Raw genomic sequence first — 17833 nt, forward strand, 5'->3', positions numbered from 1 at the left:
CCTGGTGGTCCATTGGTTAAGACTCTGTGCTTCCAATCCCGGGGGCAGGGGCTCAAGCCCTGGTCGGGGAACTGATACCCCACATGCCATTTGGTGAGGTCAAAAATTAATAAAAGCCAATTCCAAGTTTAATAAAAAAAAAAAGTGAGAGCCAGAACTTTGTGATTAGTGTCATTCCATTGAGCTCCATACCCTCCCACACGCAAGGAGGACTAAAATAACAGCAGAGACATAGAACAACTCATTGCCAGACTCCCCTTCTCCAGATTCCGCAAACAAAGACTTCTATTAACATAATCCTTTAGGATCGTTTAGACAGAGTAGAAAGACTGCCATTATGATTTTATAATTCTGTCTATATACTTGGAGTAATCCCATGGGGCCTGGGACACAAGCCAAACTGACATTGGTACAGATAACAATGCAGACATATACAAGACTGCCTTTCTAGGATAAATTCATTTATAATAAGCATTGGACATATTCTCTTGACACCAAATTTGATGCACACAACTCCACTAACTTGACACCATAAACTAGAGAAAAAAATTCCTAATCAGGCAACTATAATATGAATATGGTTCTATACAAGCAAGTAAATCAGGGAAGCGGAGGAGAGGAAGAAAGTTTAGGAATAAATAAGAGTTGATAAGTAAAAAATGCTGAAAAACCCCAGTGACAAATCACATTGCCTGTACTTCATTATACACATATCTATGTATGCATGTTTAGATAATAGGCAAGAAGAGCAGACAATGTTAATATTATTGATAAAATAATTGAAATAGGATTAACACAAGGGAATAGCAACCTGATTAGAAGAAGTGCCAGCTAGAAGAAAGTTAATTCAATCCAATTTCCATATACTATTTGACTAATTTAAATATTAGCCAATTGACAGTTCATGAGAAATCAGCTACATCTGCAAAGGTCATACAAAAAATCTCTTTGCTATGGTAAATATATATATATATATATATATATATAATTTTTAATTTGATACTGAAAGTCATTTTTTTTTTAATTCATTTGTGGGAGATCCCATGCAAGCTAACACAAAACTCATAGTACTGGAAATTGAGTTATCTGTTCAGTTCTAGAAAAACAAGCTGTGACTATGGCATTTTATCAATCAGCTTGTAATTTACAAAACACAGCTTGGGTAACTTTCGATGACTCCTTTCATAAATATTGCTAAAAGTTGGCTGCCTGGTTACATTACATTATATAACTTGAAATAGCAAAGATAGGCATGGAGGTTCATAAATCTTTGAAACTCAAAAATACTGCCAGAAAGGGAGGAAAAAAACACAAAGCATCAGGACTGACTGCCACTAGAAACTTCCTAGAGAGAAAGGTCCCACGTTAAACATTAGACTTGCAAATACACTGCGTCCATTTAGTTTTCACTCTCCCACAGGCCCTCACCATCTAGTTTTGGCCCCAGCTAACAGGTGGACTGAAATCAACCTTCTTTCAACAAACCAAACATCCAAACTATGTAATCATGGGATGACATCTGAGCTGGCTCTGGCTGGCTGCTTTGGAGTCTTTCACAATAACAAACGGGAATTTTCATTGTTGACCAAGCTAGATACATCTTTATTCTTCATGTTGTAATCAACCAAATGCAAACAAATCGCCCTAACTTTTAAAAAACTGCCTTATACCCTCCATCCATCCATTTTCAAGTACAGTGAAATATGCTTTATTGTGTACATAAAGATAAGACTATTAGCATCTTACCTGCGGGACACAGACCTTTCTAGTTGATCTCCAATATGGTGACAGATGTAAGCTAAATCTCACATATATTCTGACCCATGCTTTAACCAACGGCAGACTTGAGGTGACAGCTGAGTATCTGGGGGACAATCTAGGGCCGAGGACCTAATGGAATTGAGAGGGGACCGTGGGGTCCGAGTTCCTGGCTCCATCAGCACGGTGTGCTCACCATGTTGCTCCACCAAGAAAGGTCCAGGACTTATCGCTGCTCTGTGCTATTTTGGGTCTTTGAAACAAAGTTTCCACAAGTTAGGCATTTAAGATTAAACCCAGGACTTCCCTGGTGACACAGTGGATAAGAATCCGCCTGTCAATGCAGCAGACATGGGCTTGACCCCTGATCCAGGAAGATTCCACAAGCCTCAGAGCAACTAAGTCCACGCATCACAACTACTGAGCCTGTGATCTAGAGCCCGGAAGCTGCAACTACCAAGCCCGCACGCTGCAAATACTGAAGTCCGTGCGCCTAGAGACTGTACTCAACAAGAGAAGCCACTGCAATGACAAGCCTGTGCACCGCCAGGGAGAGGGTATCCTCCACGTCCCTAAACTAGAGAAAGCTTGCCCAGCAATGAAACCTGCTACTGCTGTTGCTAAGTCGCTTCAGTTGTGTCCGCCTCTGTGCGACCCCATAGATGGCAGCCCACCAGTCTCCTCCGTCCCTGGGATTCTCCAGGCAGGAATATTGGAGTGGGTTGCCATTTCTTTCTCCAAAGTATGCATGCATGCTAAGTCGCTTCAGTCGTGTCCGACTCTGTGCGACCCCATAGACAGCAGCTCACCAGGCTCCTCTGTCCACAGGATTCTCTAGGCAAGAATACTGGAGTGGACTGCCATTTCCTAGCACAGCCAAAAATAAATTAATTTTAAAAAAGATTAAACACACACACACACATACAAATCTGTTCTGAATTAAAGAGAAATATAATCTAAACTGACAAGTTTCTCCATCCTAATCAAAAATGGAGGCCTCACCACAGATGACCTCATATGCTTAGCTTCTTAGGACCGATTCCTCTGAGCTGCATGCACTTCCTGTATTGCTTTAACACATCACTCTCTCGGGTTTTCTTCTCTGGATGTACCATGTGTGGAAGAAAACGGAAACATCTCTTTGGATGGTTGTTATATCTGTCAGGATACTAGGCTAACTCTAGTTATAAATACAAAAACCACACTCCAAAACAGGAATCTTCTCCAAACCCTCTCCTCCCATGGTGTGGCCTCAGATTTTCTTGCTTTTTAAAATATCTGACTGAAAGCTCCAGCAAATCACAGCACCACCTGCTTATTGACCCCAAAGAACTCTCTGAAACTTGAGAGATCATGACAGAAGGTGACAATTCGAATTGCGTCCATGAGGGCGTGTGACAACCTGGGCTTCCCAGGAAGACTCTTAATAGCCACCTGCCCCACCAAACCTTAGGTGAGAGGGCAACCTCGGTTCACCCCGTCTCTTGGTATACAACTGAAAGGTGCCAGCCAAAGGAAAGAATGGGTTTATATTTTAAAATGGATGAAAAAGAGACAAGACACCTTCCTTCAATAAATGCCTAGTAATCTTTACCAATTTTTTAACATCTTTCTTTCAATCTGACCGAAATTCTTCAAACTTCACACCACAGCTTAATTTTGTTTCCCCCCTCTTTTTTTTTTTTTTTTTTTGGTACCCAGCTGTGATGGAAAAGATCTAGTCACCACAGTCTTCATAAGCATTGAAGCTAATTATTAATTAGGTCTAAATAAATAGCTGTCTTTCTTTGGATTAACAACCGCTAGTATTACTTTTCCATCCTTCTATACATTTTCAAAACTCTTTTCAAGTCTCTTTCAATGACAATTACCTTGCTGTCATTTCTGATTGGCACATCCTCAGTGTCTTAACGTGGCTAGAATCCAGCCCACTGCCTGGCATTCAGCAGGCTCTTGATAAATATTCTCAATGTGAAAGCATACTTGAGCAGCATTCAATAAATGGCTGAGCACAATTTGTATTCCTTGGCTATACTTGCTATTTGGTTACATTTTCTTATTATTCCTACCACATGAAAATAATCACACTTCCATCATGAATTGTCCCTTTGACCCATGAGAAAATGCAATAAGCTCATTACAATTACCCTGAAGTATGAACCTAAGCATTGATTTTCTAGTAGGTGCATGGTATCCATCAATGAAAAGTTTGGTATACCTTGGCAGAACTTCAAATTATAATACATATGCCTAAAATTCATCTTCTGTATTTCCAAATCTCAAGCATCATAAGAACAAGATGTTCTTCTCTGTTCCACAGGGGATGCTGTTGGTGTTGCCAAAAGGACTTTATCTTGGGGGCAAACGAAATGTCTTATTGAGAGTATTTCAATACTTCGATTAAGTGATTTTTTAAAAATAGTCACAATTAGCTAGCAATTTATTTAATTAAACTTTTCATATTTTTCTTAAAAGGCTGATAATCATTTTACAAATGTTTTCTTGTTAAATGTCTGTCTTTGCTTAGAACAGCTTATTACTATAAAAAATATAAATATGCTTTAATTTGTATGTCTTCCAATTTTATAGACATTCTAAATCATACCTAAATGCCAAGCAGAGAATGCAAGATATATGGAACAATCCCACGGCATATGTTTAATGGAAAAATTAAGACCCCAGCCTCTAACTTTTAGTCAGAGCTGATTAGGATTACTAATGGATATTTTTCATTAGATCAATATTTTCTAGGTTGACACAAACACTTCTGTTTCTTCTTCTTATTCCCCACATCCCCTCCCTCTACACACAGTTCAATAACAAGAAAAAAGACAGGAAAGTGTGAAAGAAAAATGAAATATGTCAGTTGTTCTTTAACAGAAAATTCTGTCTTCCTAGAGTCTTGGCAAGGTCATAGTCACCTTGGAATCGCCATGACCACTGATGTGAACTGGCTGTCCTTAAAAGAATACTTCTTACTCTGCCATTACATTAGAGAGATGGGGGAAGATGTAAAATAAAAGATTGGAAAGGGGCTTCAATTACTGTTGGAAGAACTCACAAAAGTGGGTTTCATTTTCTTTGATGTTTTGATAAATTAGTAAACTTGACTAACATAATCTGGAAATCTTTCCCCAAGTTAAAGAGAGAAACATTTAGGAGTTTAACTATTTCATAGTCCCCTCTTTGAACCCAGAATTCCCAGGCTAAAGATTAGTGAGTTAAACCACAGAGTCCCAAGCTTTCCCACAGTAAGGTTAATAATTACACTTGATTTGATGTCTAGAAACCCATTCCCAATGCAAAACCTTTAAGTAGCAAACCTCATAATATGTTTTATTGGAAATTATGCCTAATGATTAAATTGAAATGTGAAGTTTTAATAATGATATTCAAAATCTTAAAGACATTCACCGGAGTGACTGACCTGAAGGACAACACATGCTCCCACAAACTTTTCAGACCAGGTCAAGTTTTGAGGTTTCAAAACCTCACTTCCTTTATTTCCTCCTCTCCAAGTTTCTTCTGCAGCACTCCCCTCCACAAAGAAGAAAAAATTCTCCATAGATGAAAATCTAACATGAAAGAAGGGTATTCAAGAGGATCCAATAGAATGCTTATTCGAAGAGGAAGCTTCCACTCCTTGAGAAGACATTCATTAGGGTCTTCGGATCTTAATCTGAAGATTTCTGCTTAAGACAGCAGTTCTCCCAACTGCTGAGAGCACACTTCATCATGGATGGGTCACTTTGAAGATGGTGAGACCTGACCAGCTCTCTCTGTTAGCTGTCACTGCACCTATGACTGGCTCTCCACTAGCAAGTGAGGAAGAGCAGGCAAATGAAGAAGAAAACCAAACAGAGCCCTGATTTTCCTTCAAAAACTGTTTAGCCCTTAAAATGTGGCGTTATGCGCTAAAGAAATCCACAAGTTCTGCAGCAAAGATCAACACTGGTAGAGTTAAAAGTAAGGCATGACAAGCAAGGACGGCTAAAGAGCAGTCAACTCCATGAGGACAGGGGCCACGTTATTTGGTTCTCGGGTGACAAACACACAGTCACCTGGCACATAGCAGGTACACAATAAATCCTTGTTAAGTGAATGGCATTCATTCAATACAGTTTCAAAGTATACTAGAGACAATAAATGTACACCAGAGACATTAAAGGAGAAGAAAATGGCAACCCACGCCAGTATTTTTGCCTAGAGAATTCCACGGATAGAGGAGCCTGGCAGGCTACAATCACGACTGAGCACATACGCAGCAGATTCTAAGAGGCAATAAATACACAAAGGTTTAACTATAACTAATTTTATCCCTGAAAAGCTAGATAGTGGCCATGAAGACTTATAAGTTATTTGAGACACCCCACTCATACATGAAACACAGAATCAGCAGGCACACGAGGCAAACAGCTATCTCCCTTAACTATGATATGGAATGTTCAAAGCTATAGAGAATTGAAACTACTACCAGCCTATTACAGACGCCTGGTAGCTCAAACAGCAAAGAATCTGCCCACAATATGGGAGACCTGAGTTTGATCCCTGTGTCGGGAAGATCTCTTGGAGAATAAAATGGCAACCCACTCCAGTATTCTTGCCTGGAGAATTCCGTGGACGCAGGAGCCTGGCGGGCTATAGTCCATGGAGTTGCAAAGAGTCGGACACGACACAGCAACGAACACACACACCAGCCTCTTAATGCTAGGTATTATACAGAATGAGCAGACCTCCCAGAGACTACAATCTAACCGGCAGCTCAGATTGTATGCCTGTGTTAAAGCCTCATCAGGTGAAGACTATCAAAAACAGGAACAAATCTGTAGTTGGACAAAATCAGATTTGTTGATTTGGTGGTGAGGGATGGCCCTTGGAGAAGTCACAGAATGACACTGAGAAAGAAAAAGAAGGGAATCATCTCTCCTAAGGTCTGGGTTCTCAGTGGAGGATTCCAAGGTGAGTCTGGAGGAAGCAGATTCACTTCTGGACTGTGGGCAGTTTAGAGGTGAAGTTACAAGTGGGGATTAATTAGGGGCTGTTATGAGGTGAGGGCTGTTTAGCAATTTAAGATGCCCAGTAGGGAATTCCCTGGCAATCCAGCAGTTAGGACTCGCTGCTTTCACTGCTGTGGGTTCAACCCCAGCAACCCCCACTGACCAGGGTTCAACCCCTGGCCAGGGAACTAATATCCCGCAAGCTGTGTGGCCTGGCCAAAAAATAAAGATGTCCTGGTAAAATACGGATCAGTACAGCAAGTCTAGAGGGTCATCCGCAAGAATGCAGTAATCACAGGAAGGAAGGCCCTTAGGGCATCTTACAGCAACACCATGACTGGAAGAAGCAGTGTTCTCCGTTAACTGTGGGCTTCCCTGGGAGCTCAGCTGGTAAAGAATCTGCCTGCAAGATTCTCTGGAGAAGGGATAGGCTAGCCACTCCAGTACTCTTGGCCTTCCTTAGTGGCTCAGATGGTAAAGAATCCACCTGCAATGCAGGAGACCTGGGTTTGACCCCTGGGTTGGGAAGATCCCCTGGAGGAGGGCATGGCAACCCACTCCAGTATTCTTGCCTGGAGAATCCCATGGACCGAGGAGTCTGGAGGGCTATAGTGCAGGCAGCTGACCTGCTATGTGTCTGTCCTCCGAGCCTGACTCATGGCAAGGCTGCCTTTGTTGCTTTTCTATCCAGTTGATTTTCACTATTTCTATCAGAGAGACAGGCTTTGATCCCTATAGAGATATAAATATTAAATTATCCTCCTTAATCAAGGAGGAGAAAGGGACATTCTCAAAACCTTAAGCTAAGAGAAGTGGGCCAAAAATGAAATATATTTGAAACCGTTTCAAAAGTGGCTAACACATAGACCAATGGATTATGGATTATGTAAACCCATCCACCCTTTTTAAGTCCTCTAAACATCCTTCCAGCCCAGCACATGTGCCCTCAATAATAATAGCTGATTTACTTCCCTGTCTCATCATCTAGACTCCAAACTCCTAAAAGTACTCATTTTACACCCGGGGAGTCACAGCTCCTAGCACATCCTAAGTGCTCTGCAGGCTGTCTGCTTGTCTCCTCTGCAGAGAATGTGTTTCAGGGCCTCTTACACAGTGAAACAGGTTTTGGACCCTAAATAATTATTGAAGAATGTCATCATCTAAAGGATTCGCTACATGGAGGCAACATGCAGGAGCCCGCAGGCAGCATCTGCAGCTCCCAATCAAAGAAGGAAGCTTTCCTTTGATAGGTTCACGGATAACTTTGTTGCCACCTGATAGTTGAAAGCACTGGAAATAAACAGTTGAACACAAACAGGGTTGGACACCTGAATCGCTTAGTACGCAGTACTGGAAATGTTCATGTATCTGTCTTTTCAGCAAAACTGTAAATTTCTTGGACGTTAGAGGTTATGTATGTCCTGTTAATCTTGCTCCCCCCGCCCTCTGCCTACCATGCTGCACAGTATGGGAATGCGATCACGCGAAAGCTAAGTGGATAAAGTAGAAAAACAAGAACCTCCTACAGTTAAGGCAAAAGGGTAAAAGGACAATGTGGGCTGGTAAGGAAGAGGAAAGGTGTCCACATGCAGGCCAGAGGCTCCAGTGCAAGAGGTCGGAGGGCTCCGCAGACTGCTTGCTTCCCTGACAGAGGCAAGGGGAAGCTGGAACACGGAAGCATAGAATGAGATCTAAAACCGGGCAGAGAGTGGAGGGGAAAGGAAGCCAAGAGAGGATTGGGAGGACATAAATAAAGCGATGAACACCAAGGTCAGAAGATGAGAACAGTCTTCATTAAAACCACAGATACAGGGAAAGTGGGAAGAAAGATGAAAATACAGCTCAACACAATGACAGGGGAATAGAGGCAGGAGTCCAAGGAGACAGTCTAGAAGATCTCTTGAGCTGGCTGTTAGTAAAAGCAAGAGCTGTGTGTAGAGAGGAAAGGAAAGGACATTGGCTCAGAACCCACAGTGCTGCCCAACTCTGGAGCAGGTGCAAACCACCAGCCACCTTTTTGTTTTTTCTTTTTCCCATCTCCTTTTCTTCTCCATCCATCCTCCTGCTTTCTCTCCTTTCCTCCTGCTACTAAAAGTGTTGGCCAAATAAGACCACATACTTCTTTCAGGTTAGTGGAATGGATGCATTAGAGTTCTGCCTTTTTCTGTCCCGATGACACGGGTACAGAGAAGGACTAGATGTCCTTCTAGTGTCTTTTCAACAGTGAGCCTCATGGATCAGAAAAGTAATGGTGGTTTCTGCCAGCAAGGACATCAAGGGCATCAAGGTGGCATGCCTCACTTCGTGAACTGCAGTCAGCAAGTGGATACCATCGTGTCTAAATTATTAACCATCTAACGAACAACCAAATCGTATTATGGACTCTGGTGTTCTGGGAGGAGGGGAGGAATGCTACTGACTCCTATCACCCATTGGCTGGGTTTCCTTCCACATGTGAAAATCTATCCACCACAGCTGGGACCCAAGGCCACACATTCTACAAAACTGTGAAGGTCCTTCTACTATAACATGTTGTTGTTGTTGTTCTTATAGTTGTTGTTTAGTTACTAAGTTGAGTCTGACTCTTTTGCCACCCCACAGACTGTAGACCACCAGGCTCCTCCATCCATGGGATTCTCCAGGCAAGAATACTGGAGTGGGTTGCCATTTCCTCCTCCAGGGGATCTTCCTGACCCAGGGATAGAACCTCCATCTCCTGTATTGGCAGGTGGATTCTTTACCACTGAACCACCTGGAAAGCACTGAGAAGAACTAAAATTAATAGGTTTTAAGCAGTTAGAAAAATGGAATCATCTACCTTAATGCGGTGAATTTTATCATGCAGCGTCAATACCGAAAACTTGAAACAATATGAAATACATCAGATTTGAGGGAAATGCCCCCAATTTTGATGAGTTAGTACTTTTACTCACTCTTCATGTTGATCCATCTTTGAATAAACATTGTTTGTGCTACTACTGCACTGAAATTTCCTCCCTGAAACAACTCTAAACTTTCCAATTCCATGTATTCGTGTTCCCACTTCAAAGTTATCTCTGAGTCCCTCTCTGCGATTGAAGATGTGTTGCTGCTGCTAAGTCACTTCAGTCGTGTCCGACTCTGTGCAACCCCATAGACAGCAGCCCACCAGGCTCCCCCATCCCTGGGATTCTCCAGGCAAGAACGCTGGACTGGGTTGCCATTTCCTTCTCCAATGCATGAAAGTGAAAAGTGAAAGTAATGTCGCTCAGTCATGTCCGACTCTTGGCAACCTCATGGACTGCAGCCTACCAGGCTCCTCTGTCCATGGGATTTTCCAGGCAAGAGTACTGGAGTGGGGTGAAGATGTGTTACCTTACTCCAAAGAATGGTGGTTATCAACAGGTTTTTAACAGGTGTGCTCGCCTTTCTCAGTAGACACAAATGTCGAAAGGAAAGCACCACCTTAGATAGAGAAAATAGAATCTATACTTGTGAAAGGCCAGATTCTGTCGTTTGTTCTCAGAATTTGAACCTAGATCATCCCCTAACTCATAAACGTATTGAACTCTATAAGTTTGATGGCAAATCACTTGCAGAAAAAAAAGAGAGGTATTTCTGCCCAGTGAGAATTTCAGACTAAAATGAGGTTCTCACTGCAGCCCATGAAAGCTTCTCTGACTTGTGCTCCACCTAAAACAGCCTCAATAAGGCTGCAGAACCAACAGTGAAAGTGAGATCTCTATTGGGAAATGCATTCAGCATCCCCATTTTGGATGCCAAGAACCCCAAACTCTCCCTTTCTGACAATGAAAGCAGGGGTTCCTTTGCTCAAAGCAGGCTTTGAGTGTGGCCATGGTGTGGACATTGCAGGTGAGGGTCTCTGTGAAGATCAAGACTGTACATGCATAGAACTTCTCTGGTGATCCAGTGCTTAAGACTCCGAGCTTCCACTTCAGGAGCACAGGTTTCACCCTTTGTGGGAAACTAAGATGTGGCTTGCCAAGCAAAGGTGAGGCCAAAAAAAAAGAGTAGAAATGCAAAGTGAGGGAAGTGAAAACACTGTTCAGACTGGGAGAAAAGATTGTTCAAATGGCTCAGTCATGTCCAACTCTTTCCAACCCTATGGACTATACAGTCCATGGAATTCTCCAGGCCAGAATACTGGAGTGGGTAGCCTTTCCCTTCTCCAGGGGATCTTCCCAACCCAAGGATTGAACCCAGGTCTCTCACATTGCAGGCGGATTCTTTACCAGCTGAGCCACAAAGGAAGCAAAGATTGGGGGGAGGAAACAAAAGAGGGAGAGTGGGGCTTGGGTAGGTGAGCGAAAGTGCTGAAGGTCACAAACAGCTTCTCACCTCTTCCTCCCATCTCCTTTGCATCCTCAAAATGTCTCTTTTTTGGCTCCCCTTTTGCAAGACTGTGTGGGTAAGGATGGAGAAGTGAAAGACTCCACATATCCCACGAAGTTAGAGGAAGTAAGAAGGGGTGGGTATCACCAGTAAGAAGTAAAGTGGGAGACATGTAGTGTTCCAGAACAGGGAGAGATGCTAACATCTAGTTGGAGACAAGAGGTGGGTTTGTCACATGTAACATGTGTATTCATAAATCAAAACCTTGTCTCTGTAGCCTGGGCACTGGCCCAAAGAGAAATCAATAGTTACTGCTCCAAAGTGGAAGAACAATTACCAAATAATAAATCAACTATAGAGTCCTTGTGAATGTTTCTTCTGTTAATATTTTTTTTAAGTATATTCCCAAATTTTTTTGCACACCTCTTGCAATTTGCCAGGCATAATCTTCATTAAAGGCACTAGAATCCAGAATAAATATACACTCCTACTTTTTTAGGAATTCACACATTTTAAATTCTATTGCAGAAAGTCGGCTTTAGTCACCAACCTCAAGCAAGGTGACTTCCTTTAACCAGTTGCGTGGCCTTCAAAAATAATTATATCCAGAACTAATTTCCTAATGTCTTTTTTTACTACTTGCTATAGATTTTAACCATTGGTCATTCCAGTAACACAAGTACCGCCTGAAAATTTTCTGTTTTTGTCTAATTTAAGCTATAAATCTTATCACGTTCATGTTCAACTTTTCACACATTGTGTCAGCTTCTCACACATTGGGTCAACTTATTTCACACATTGAAAATCAAAAGTACAAACAACATTAATTATTTAAACGATGTCTGGGATCACCACCTCTTCTCGAAAATTACTTAAATAATGAATTTAACCTCATGTTATTAAAAATACTGCACAATTAAAATATTTTCCTCTGTGTTTTTTTCTAGAGAGACCTATATGATCCTGCTGGGCATAAACACAGTATAAGAAGAAATGGAGAAAATACACAGCTAGATAATGGAAGAATAAGGGTATGTTGTATCTTGTCCTATACGTCTGAGGACAACTACTCAGCCTGTTTGTTTCCACCAATGATCCAAAGGAATGGTTATCTTTGCCTTAAAACATGTAATGTCCTATTTATACACATTAGACAATTCACCTCTTATGATCAGAATGGCATCCAAATCTCTAAGACAACAGCGTGAGAAATACAAAGTGGCGCTGTTACTATTATTTGCATTACCTCTGTACTCGCAGCTTCCATTGGTCTTTTCTTGATTTCTCCTATGTCCAAGTAACTGGGGGGAATAAAAAGAATAAGGGTTCTTTTCATTACTTTTGAATCAGTTGTGTAAATTTCTTTTCAAAAATTACTAAAAAACAAGAGGGAGGTGGGAGGGGGGATCGGGATGGGGAATACAGGTATATCCATGGCTGATTCATGTCAATGTATGACAAAAACCACTACAATATTGTAAAGTAATTAGCCTCCAACTAATAAAAAATAAAAATAAAAAAATAAAAAATAAAAAAAATAAAAATTACTAAAAAACAAAGCAAGCCATAGGAAATGCTTAAGCCAAAAGCAAAAAAGTCAATAGCTACTAATTTAAAGCCATGAGAGTCACATGAACGGCTTTCAGAGCTGACACATGTCTACTCTAAACCTGAATGAAATTGAAGCTTTAGAGATACATAGTTCCATTGTGGAACATTTTTCCCCACAATGGCTAGCTACTTACTGCGTATACATTATTTCTCATTTTTATATCAATTTCAATACAGAGCAGTTTGTGTATAAAGCTTCTTAATGGTTCTACGAATCACAGACTTTAGGCCAAAGAGAGTTGTACAGATGCCATGCATCAGAGTAACAACTGTGAAAGGCTGAGAAAGGTTTTTCCCTAGGAGAGCACTTTAATGATCCAGAAATGCTCAGCCATGTGGGATGGTTTAGGCTGTGGTTCAGCTAAGAGACAGATGGGTGAACTAGTTAACCTCTGGAGACCCCTATTACTCCATTACTATTTGCTATATACATTAACTACTGATCATTCTTTAGCTATAGCGTAAGCACAACCTAAAAACTTTATACCTTTGTCAACTTCCAAGCTATATATTCATCACTGTGATTTGGTCCCATTGTGCTTCATACACAGAAGGTGCTAAATAAATGTTTTAATATCAAAAATAAATGTAAATCTAGCATTTAATTTACAACCATAGAAAGATACACTCTCTACCTCAACTACTATAATTGCTGAGATGCCCCCAAAGAACTTATATCAGAATTAATTTTGGCTATGTTTTATCTTGTTGTTTTTTGGATAGAACACTTCAGTCAATCATGCCTCTAGAAATTATCATCTATTTCCCTTACATAAACAGTTATTACTTGCATAAGACAGTGCAAATTCTCCCTCTGTTTAGCGTATAATGGGTCTTTTGGAAATCTTCAGGAACTGGTTTCTGACAAAATAACAACACATTCTAACTGTCATGTGTGGGAAAGTCATCTCAGATCCACCAGATTAATGCAGTAGGATCAAATTCCCAAAATGTATAAGGAAAACTTTGGGGTAAGTAACAATCTCTAGATGTCTCTTCTATAAAATAAACAGTTTGATAGCTACCTGAAGTTTAATCATGGTTTCAAAAATTTTAGAAGAAATATGAGTAAAAGATATTCAAGAAGAAAGTTGATCATTTTCATTTGAAAAATATTTCCCACCATTGCTATCTTCCACAAGTGCTATGCCCGAGCACTTGTCTCATGCATCCCACCTGGGCTGGTGATCTGTTTCACTATATACAATATACATGAAGCATAGTTTCATTCAGTGCTTTCCCCAGCATCATTCAGGGCCTACCTGACATGAATTACCCTCAATATGTTTGGATTTCCCTTTGTTCGGCCAGTTTCCTAATTTGTTATATAAACTGAAAACTGCTAGTTGTATATTCAGCAAATATATTCAGCATTTAAATCTTCCTGGCTTCTATCATTATAACCATAGATACTACCACTTTAACACAAATAAATAAACTATTCATCTGTCAGCATGGAAAACAAACCATGGACACTGTTATAACAAACTTGGGGTTTTTGTGAGTGAGTGAAAAGCAAAAATAGCCATGTAAGTCTCTTATTGTGTGTGTGTGTGTGTGTGTGTGTGTGTGTGTGTAAAGAATGATTTGAAGTGCACTTTCTATTTGGTTTGAAACTGTACCTGTTTTTACCTTTTGAGTTGGTAATGCTAAATAAACAAAAGAGAATATGAATTATTATTAAAGGGAGCCTGGAATTTTGAGCCGTTAATAGATTCTGAAGCAGGTTTCCATCCCCATGAAATTGCTTTATATGAAAGCTATTTAACTTTAAAAATTAATGAAGTATATGATGAAAGGGACTGGACACAGAGATGCTTGCCTTCATATAACACTTTGGTGCTTACAAAACACCTTCACATCCATAGCATTTATTTTCTACAATAACCCTGTGAGGTAGGAATGGCTATGTTCCTTTTCTGTGTTAGGAAACTGATAACTCACAAGGATTATCAACTGAAATGCACAAGGATACAGAGCTAATAAACAGCTCAGTCTCAAGTCTCCTGATTCTCAGTTTTAAGTTCTAAGTTTCTTTGAAGCATAGTTTCTTTTTTTTTTTTTAATTTATTTTTATTAGTTGGAGGCTAATTACTTCACAACATTGCAGTGGGTTTTGTCATACATTGACATGAATCAGCCATGGAGTTACATGTATTCCGCATCCCAATCCCCCCTCCCACCTCCCTCTCCACCCGATTCCTCTGGGTCTTCCCAGTGCACCAGGCCCGAGCACTTGTCTCATGCATCCCACCTGGGCTGGTGATCTGTTTCACTATATGTAATATACATGAAGCATAGTTTCATTTAGTGCTTTCCTAAGAAAGTTAGACAAAGTATACTAAAGGAGGTTTCAGAGAAGGGAAATTAAAGCCGAATACATCCCTCACCTCCCATAAAAAGAATATCTGGCATAACAAAAATCAGAACACTTAGAACTCAACCTAAACAAACACATAAGGAAGTATATTACACAAATTTAGTGATATTTAGGGAAATAGTTCTATATAGTTAAAACCAGAATTCACAAGCACAGATTTTATGGTAAAGATTTTTTGACCATCCTGAGGCCCAAGGTGAATTTTAATTAAAATACATTAAAAACTATGGGGGGTTAACTACAGAGTTATCATATAATCCAGCAATTCCACTCCTAGGTATATACCCAAGAGAAATGAAAACTTATGCACAATTGTTCATAGCAGCATTATTCATAATAGCCAAAAGTGAAACAACCAAATATCCATCAACTGATTCAAGGATAACAAAATGTGCTATAGCCATATTACAGAATATTATTCAGTCATGAAAAGAAGGAAGTACTGATACATACTACAGCATGATGGGCCTTTAAAACATGATACTTCACTTCCTTCCTAAGTGAAGGAAGACAAAAACACACAAAGTCACATATGACTTTTATAGGCAGACCTTGCTTCATTGCACTTAACCGATACTGTGTTTTTCTACAAATTGAATCAGGTTTGTGGCCACCCTGAATAAAGCGAGCCTATCAGTGCCATTTTTCCAATAGCATTTGCTCAATTCAGGTCTCTGTGTCACATTCTGGTAATTTTCACAATATTACACACTTGTCATATTAGTGTATTTGTTACGGTGATCTGTGATCAGCGATCTTTGATGTTACTACTATGACCTGCTAAAAGCTCAAATAATGGTTAGCATTTTTTAGCAATAAAATATTTTTTAAATGAGGCATGTACTTTTTTTAGATATAATGCACACATAACAGACTGCAGTATAGTTTAAACACAACTTTTATATATACTGGTAAACCAAAAAACTCCTGTGACTGGCTGTATTGCAATACTGACTTTACTGCAGTGGTCTGAAATAGAACATGCAATATCTCCAAGGTCTGTCTGTATATAAAATGCCCAGGATAGACAAATCCATAGAGACAGAGAAACTAACCACTACTGATCAGTGGTTACCAGAGGAAGGGGAGAAGGGGAAATTGGGAAGGTACAGGATTTCTTTGGGGAGTGATGGAGATGTTCTAACATTAGTTTGTGATGATGGTTGCAAAACTATGAAAATACTAAAACCGCTGTGGTTGATGTTATGTGAAATCTACCTCAGTAAAACTGTAAATATATATATATATATATATATATATATATATGTATATACATATATATACCCATGGAATATTAAATTCTACCTGTCCCACAGTACCCACCCCCATGAGGAATAATTTTTCTCAACCCCCACATAACTTTACTTTTCTAACTGCCCTCACCCCTTTGTACTTTGCATTAAAATTACTGGTGTGCACACAGTCTATCTCCTGTTAGATTGTGACTTCCAAAAGAACAAGTTGTGTCTTTTCTCTGTTCCCTTCACAGACCAAAGGCACAGTTTGCCAATGCACTGAACACCCACAGTAAGTGAGCTCCTAGCCAGGAACTGGGGACAGGCATCACTAACGACCCCTGTCCTTCAAGATTTAACCATCAACCATCTGGTGACAGGCTTGCAGACAAATACAGTAAGCCAGTAAACTTTTCCAAGCATCAAGGCAATGGCCTTAATGTGCAGGTGCTGGGAGGAGGGGGTCACACAAAGTGGGGCGTGGTCAGTTCTACTCGGAATGGAAGTCTAAAGAATTTCCACAGTGAGGAGAATATGCAGAGAGCACTTTCTCCACTGGTGACATTTCCGTATCCAGTTTTTCCGAGTCATTTTTAAGAAATCATTATTTCAACCAAATCGATAGATTCCCACACTGTAAATCAACTATACTCCAATCAAAATTAAAAATAAAATGATAGGTCCCAAGAAAAAAAGTAGAAGGAGAAAAAGAACAGGAAATGCGAAATATCTAACATGACATTTGTGCTAGTCTTTCCAAATAGCTAGTCATTGAATACTTTTTTTTTTTAAGATTCTCATCCATCATCACACCTTTAAAGTCTGTTCCTACTGCTCCCTAAGTGAGCTTTCTTCTCCAACCACGCTTTCAACCTCTAATGCAACTGCCGCAGGAGCTTTGAGGGCCATCAACTAGGACAGCCACAGCCCCTGAGCCCACCGCCCCCTGAAACGATGAGCGGCGGCGTAAGACGGACTCACTTGAGTTTCTTGAAGGCTTCCTGGCCCCCGGCCACGTAGTTGCCCCCGCTCTGGATCTGGTCTAGCTTCCAGATACGGTGCCCGGTCCGCGGGGTGTAGATGTTCCGAACCGCTCCGAAGGGCGCCTGGACGCCGCCCGTCACCTCCTTGAGGAAGACGTCGAAGCTGGACACCTTCTTCTCACGGAAGACGACGCGGCGGCCCGTGAAGAAGGGGTCCCCGTTCCGGTACACCAGCACGCTCTTCACGACCGGCTGCGACAGGTGCCCAGACCTGGCACTGGTGCGGCTCATCTTCCCCTCGGGACGCCCGCGCGGCTCGCTTCTCCGGGGGGAGGCACCGCGGCTGCCCCAGCGGCCTCACCGCACACGCGCGGCGCGGGGTCGCGTCCTGAAACGAACGCGAAACAGACAAGCCCGTGGGCGACCGCGAGGCAACCGCGTGCGCCCGGCGTCCACTGGGCGGAGACCCTGCAGCTGCAGGACTCACCGGGCACGGTCAAGTAGTTCACCCGAGTCTGCACCACCAATCAGACCTCT

General features: G+C 41.1%; 1 protein-coding gene across 1 annotated transcript in view; it reads right to left on the bottom strand.

Annotated features, from left to right (window-relative positions):
- DCDC2 (doublecortin domain containing 2) overlaps nt 1-17642 on the bottom strand; it is a 144553-nt gene extending 126911 nt beyond the window's left edge. The window contains exons 1-2 of the mRNA XM_070456209.1: nt 17295-17642; nt 12334-12388 (exon numbers count right to left, since the gene is read on the bottom strand). Of these exons, the coding sequence (XP_070312310.1) occupies nt 12334-12388; nt 17295-17587 (348 nt within the window). The 5' untranslated portion in view covers nt 17588-17642. The remainder of the gene's footprint in view (nt 1-12333; nt 12389-17294) is intronic.
- Nucleotides 17643-17833: the final 191 nt, after the last annotated feature.

This window comes from Odocoileus virginianus, chromosome 27, assembly GCF_023699985.2.
Source record: "Odocoileus virginianus isolate 20LAN1187 ecotype Illinois chromosome 27, Ovbor_1.2, whole genome shotgun sequence".
In the NCBI taxonomy this organism is placed as follows: domain Eukaryota; kingdom Metazoa; phylum Chordata; class Mammalia; order Artiodactyla; family Cervidae; genus Odocoileus; species Odocoileus virginianus.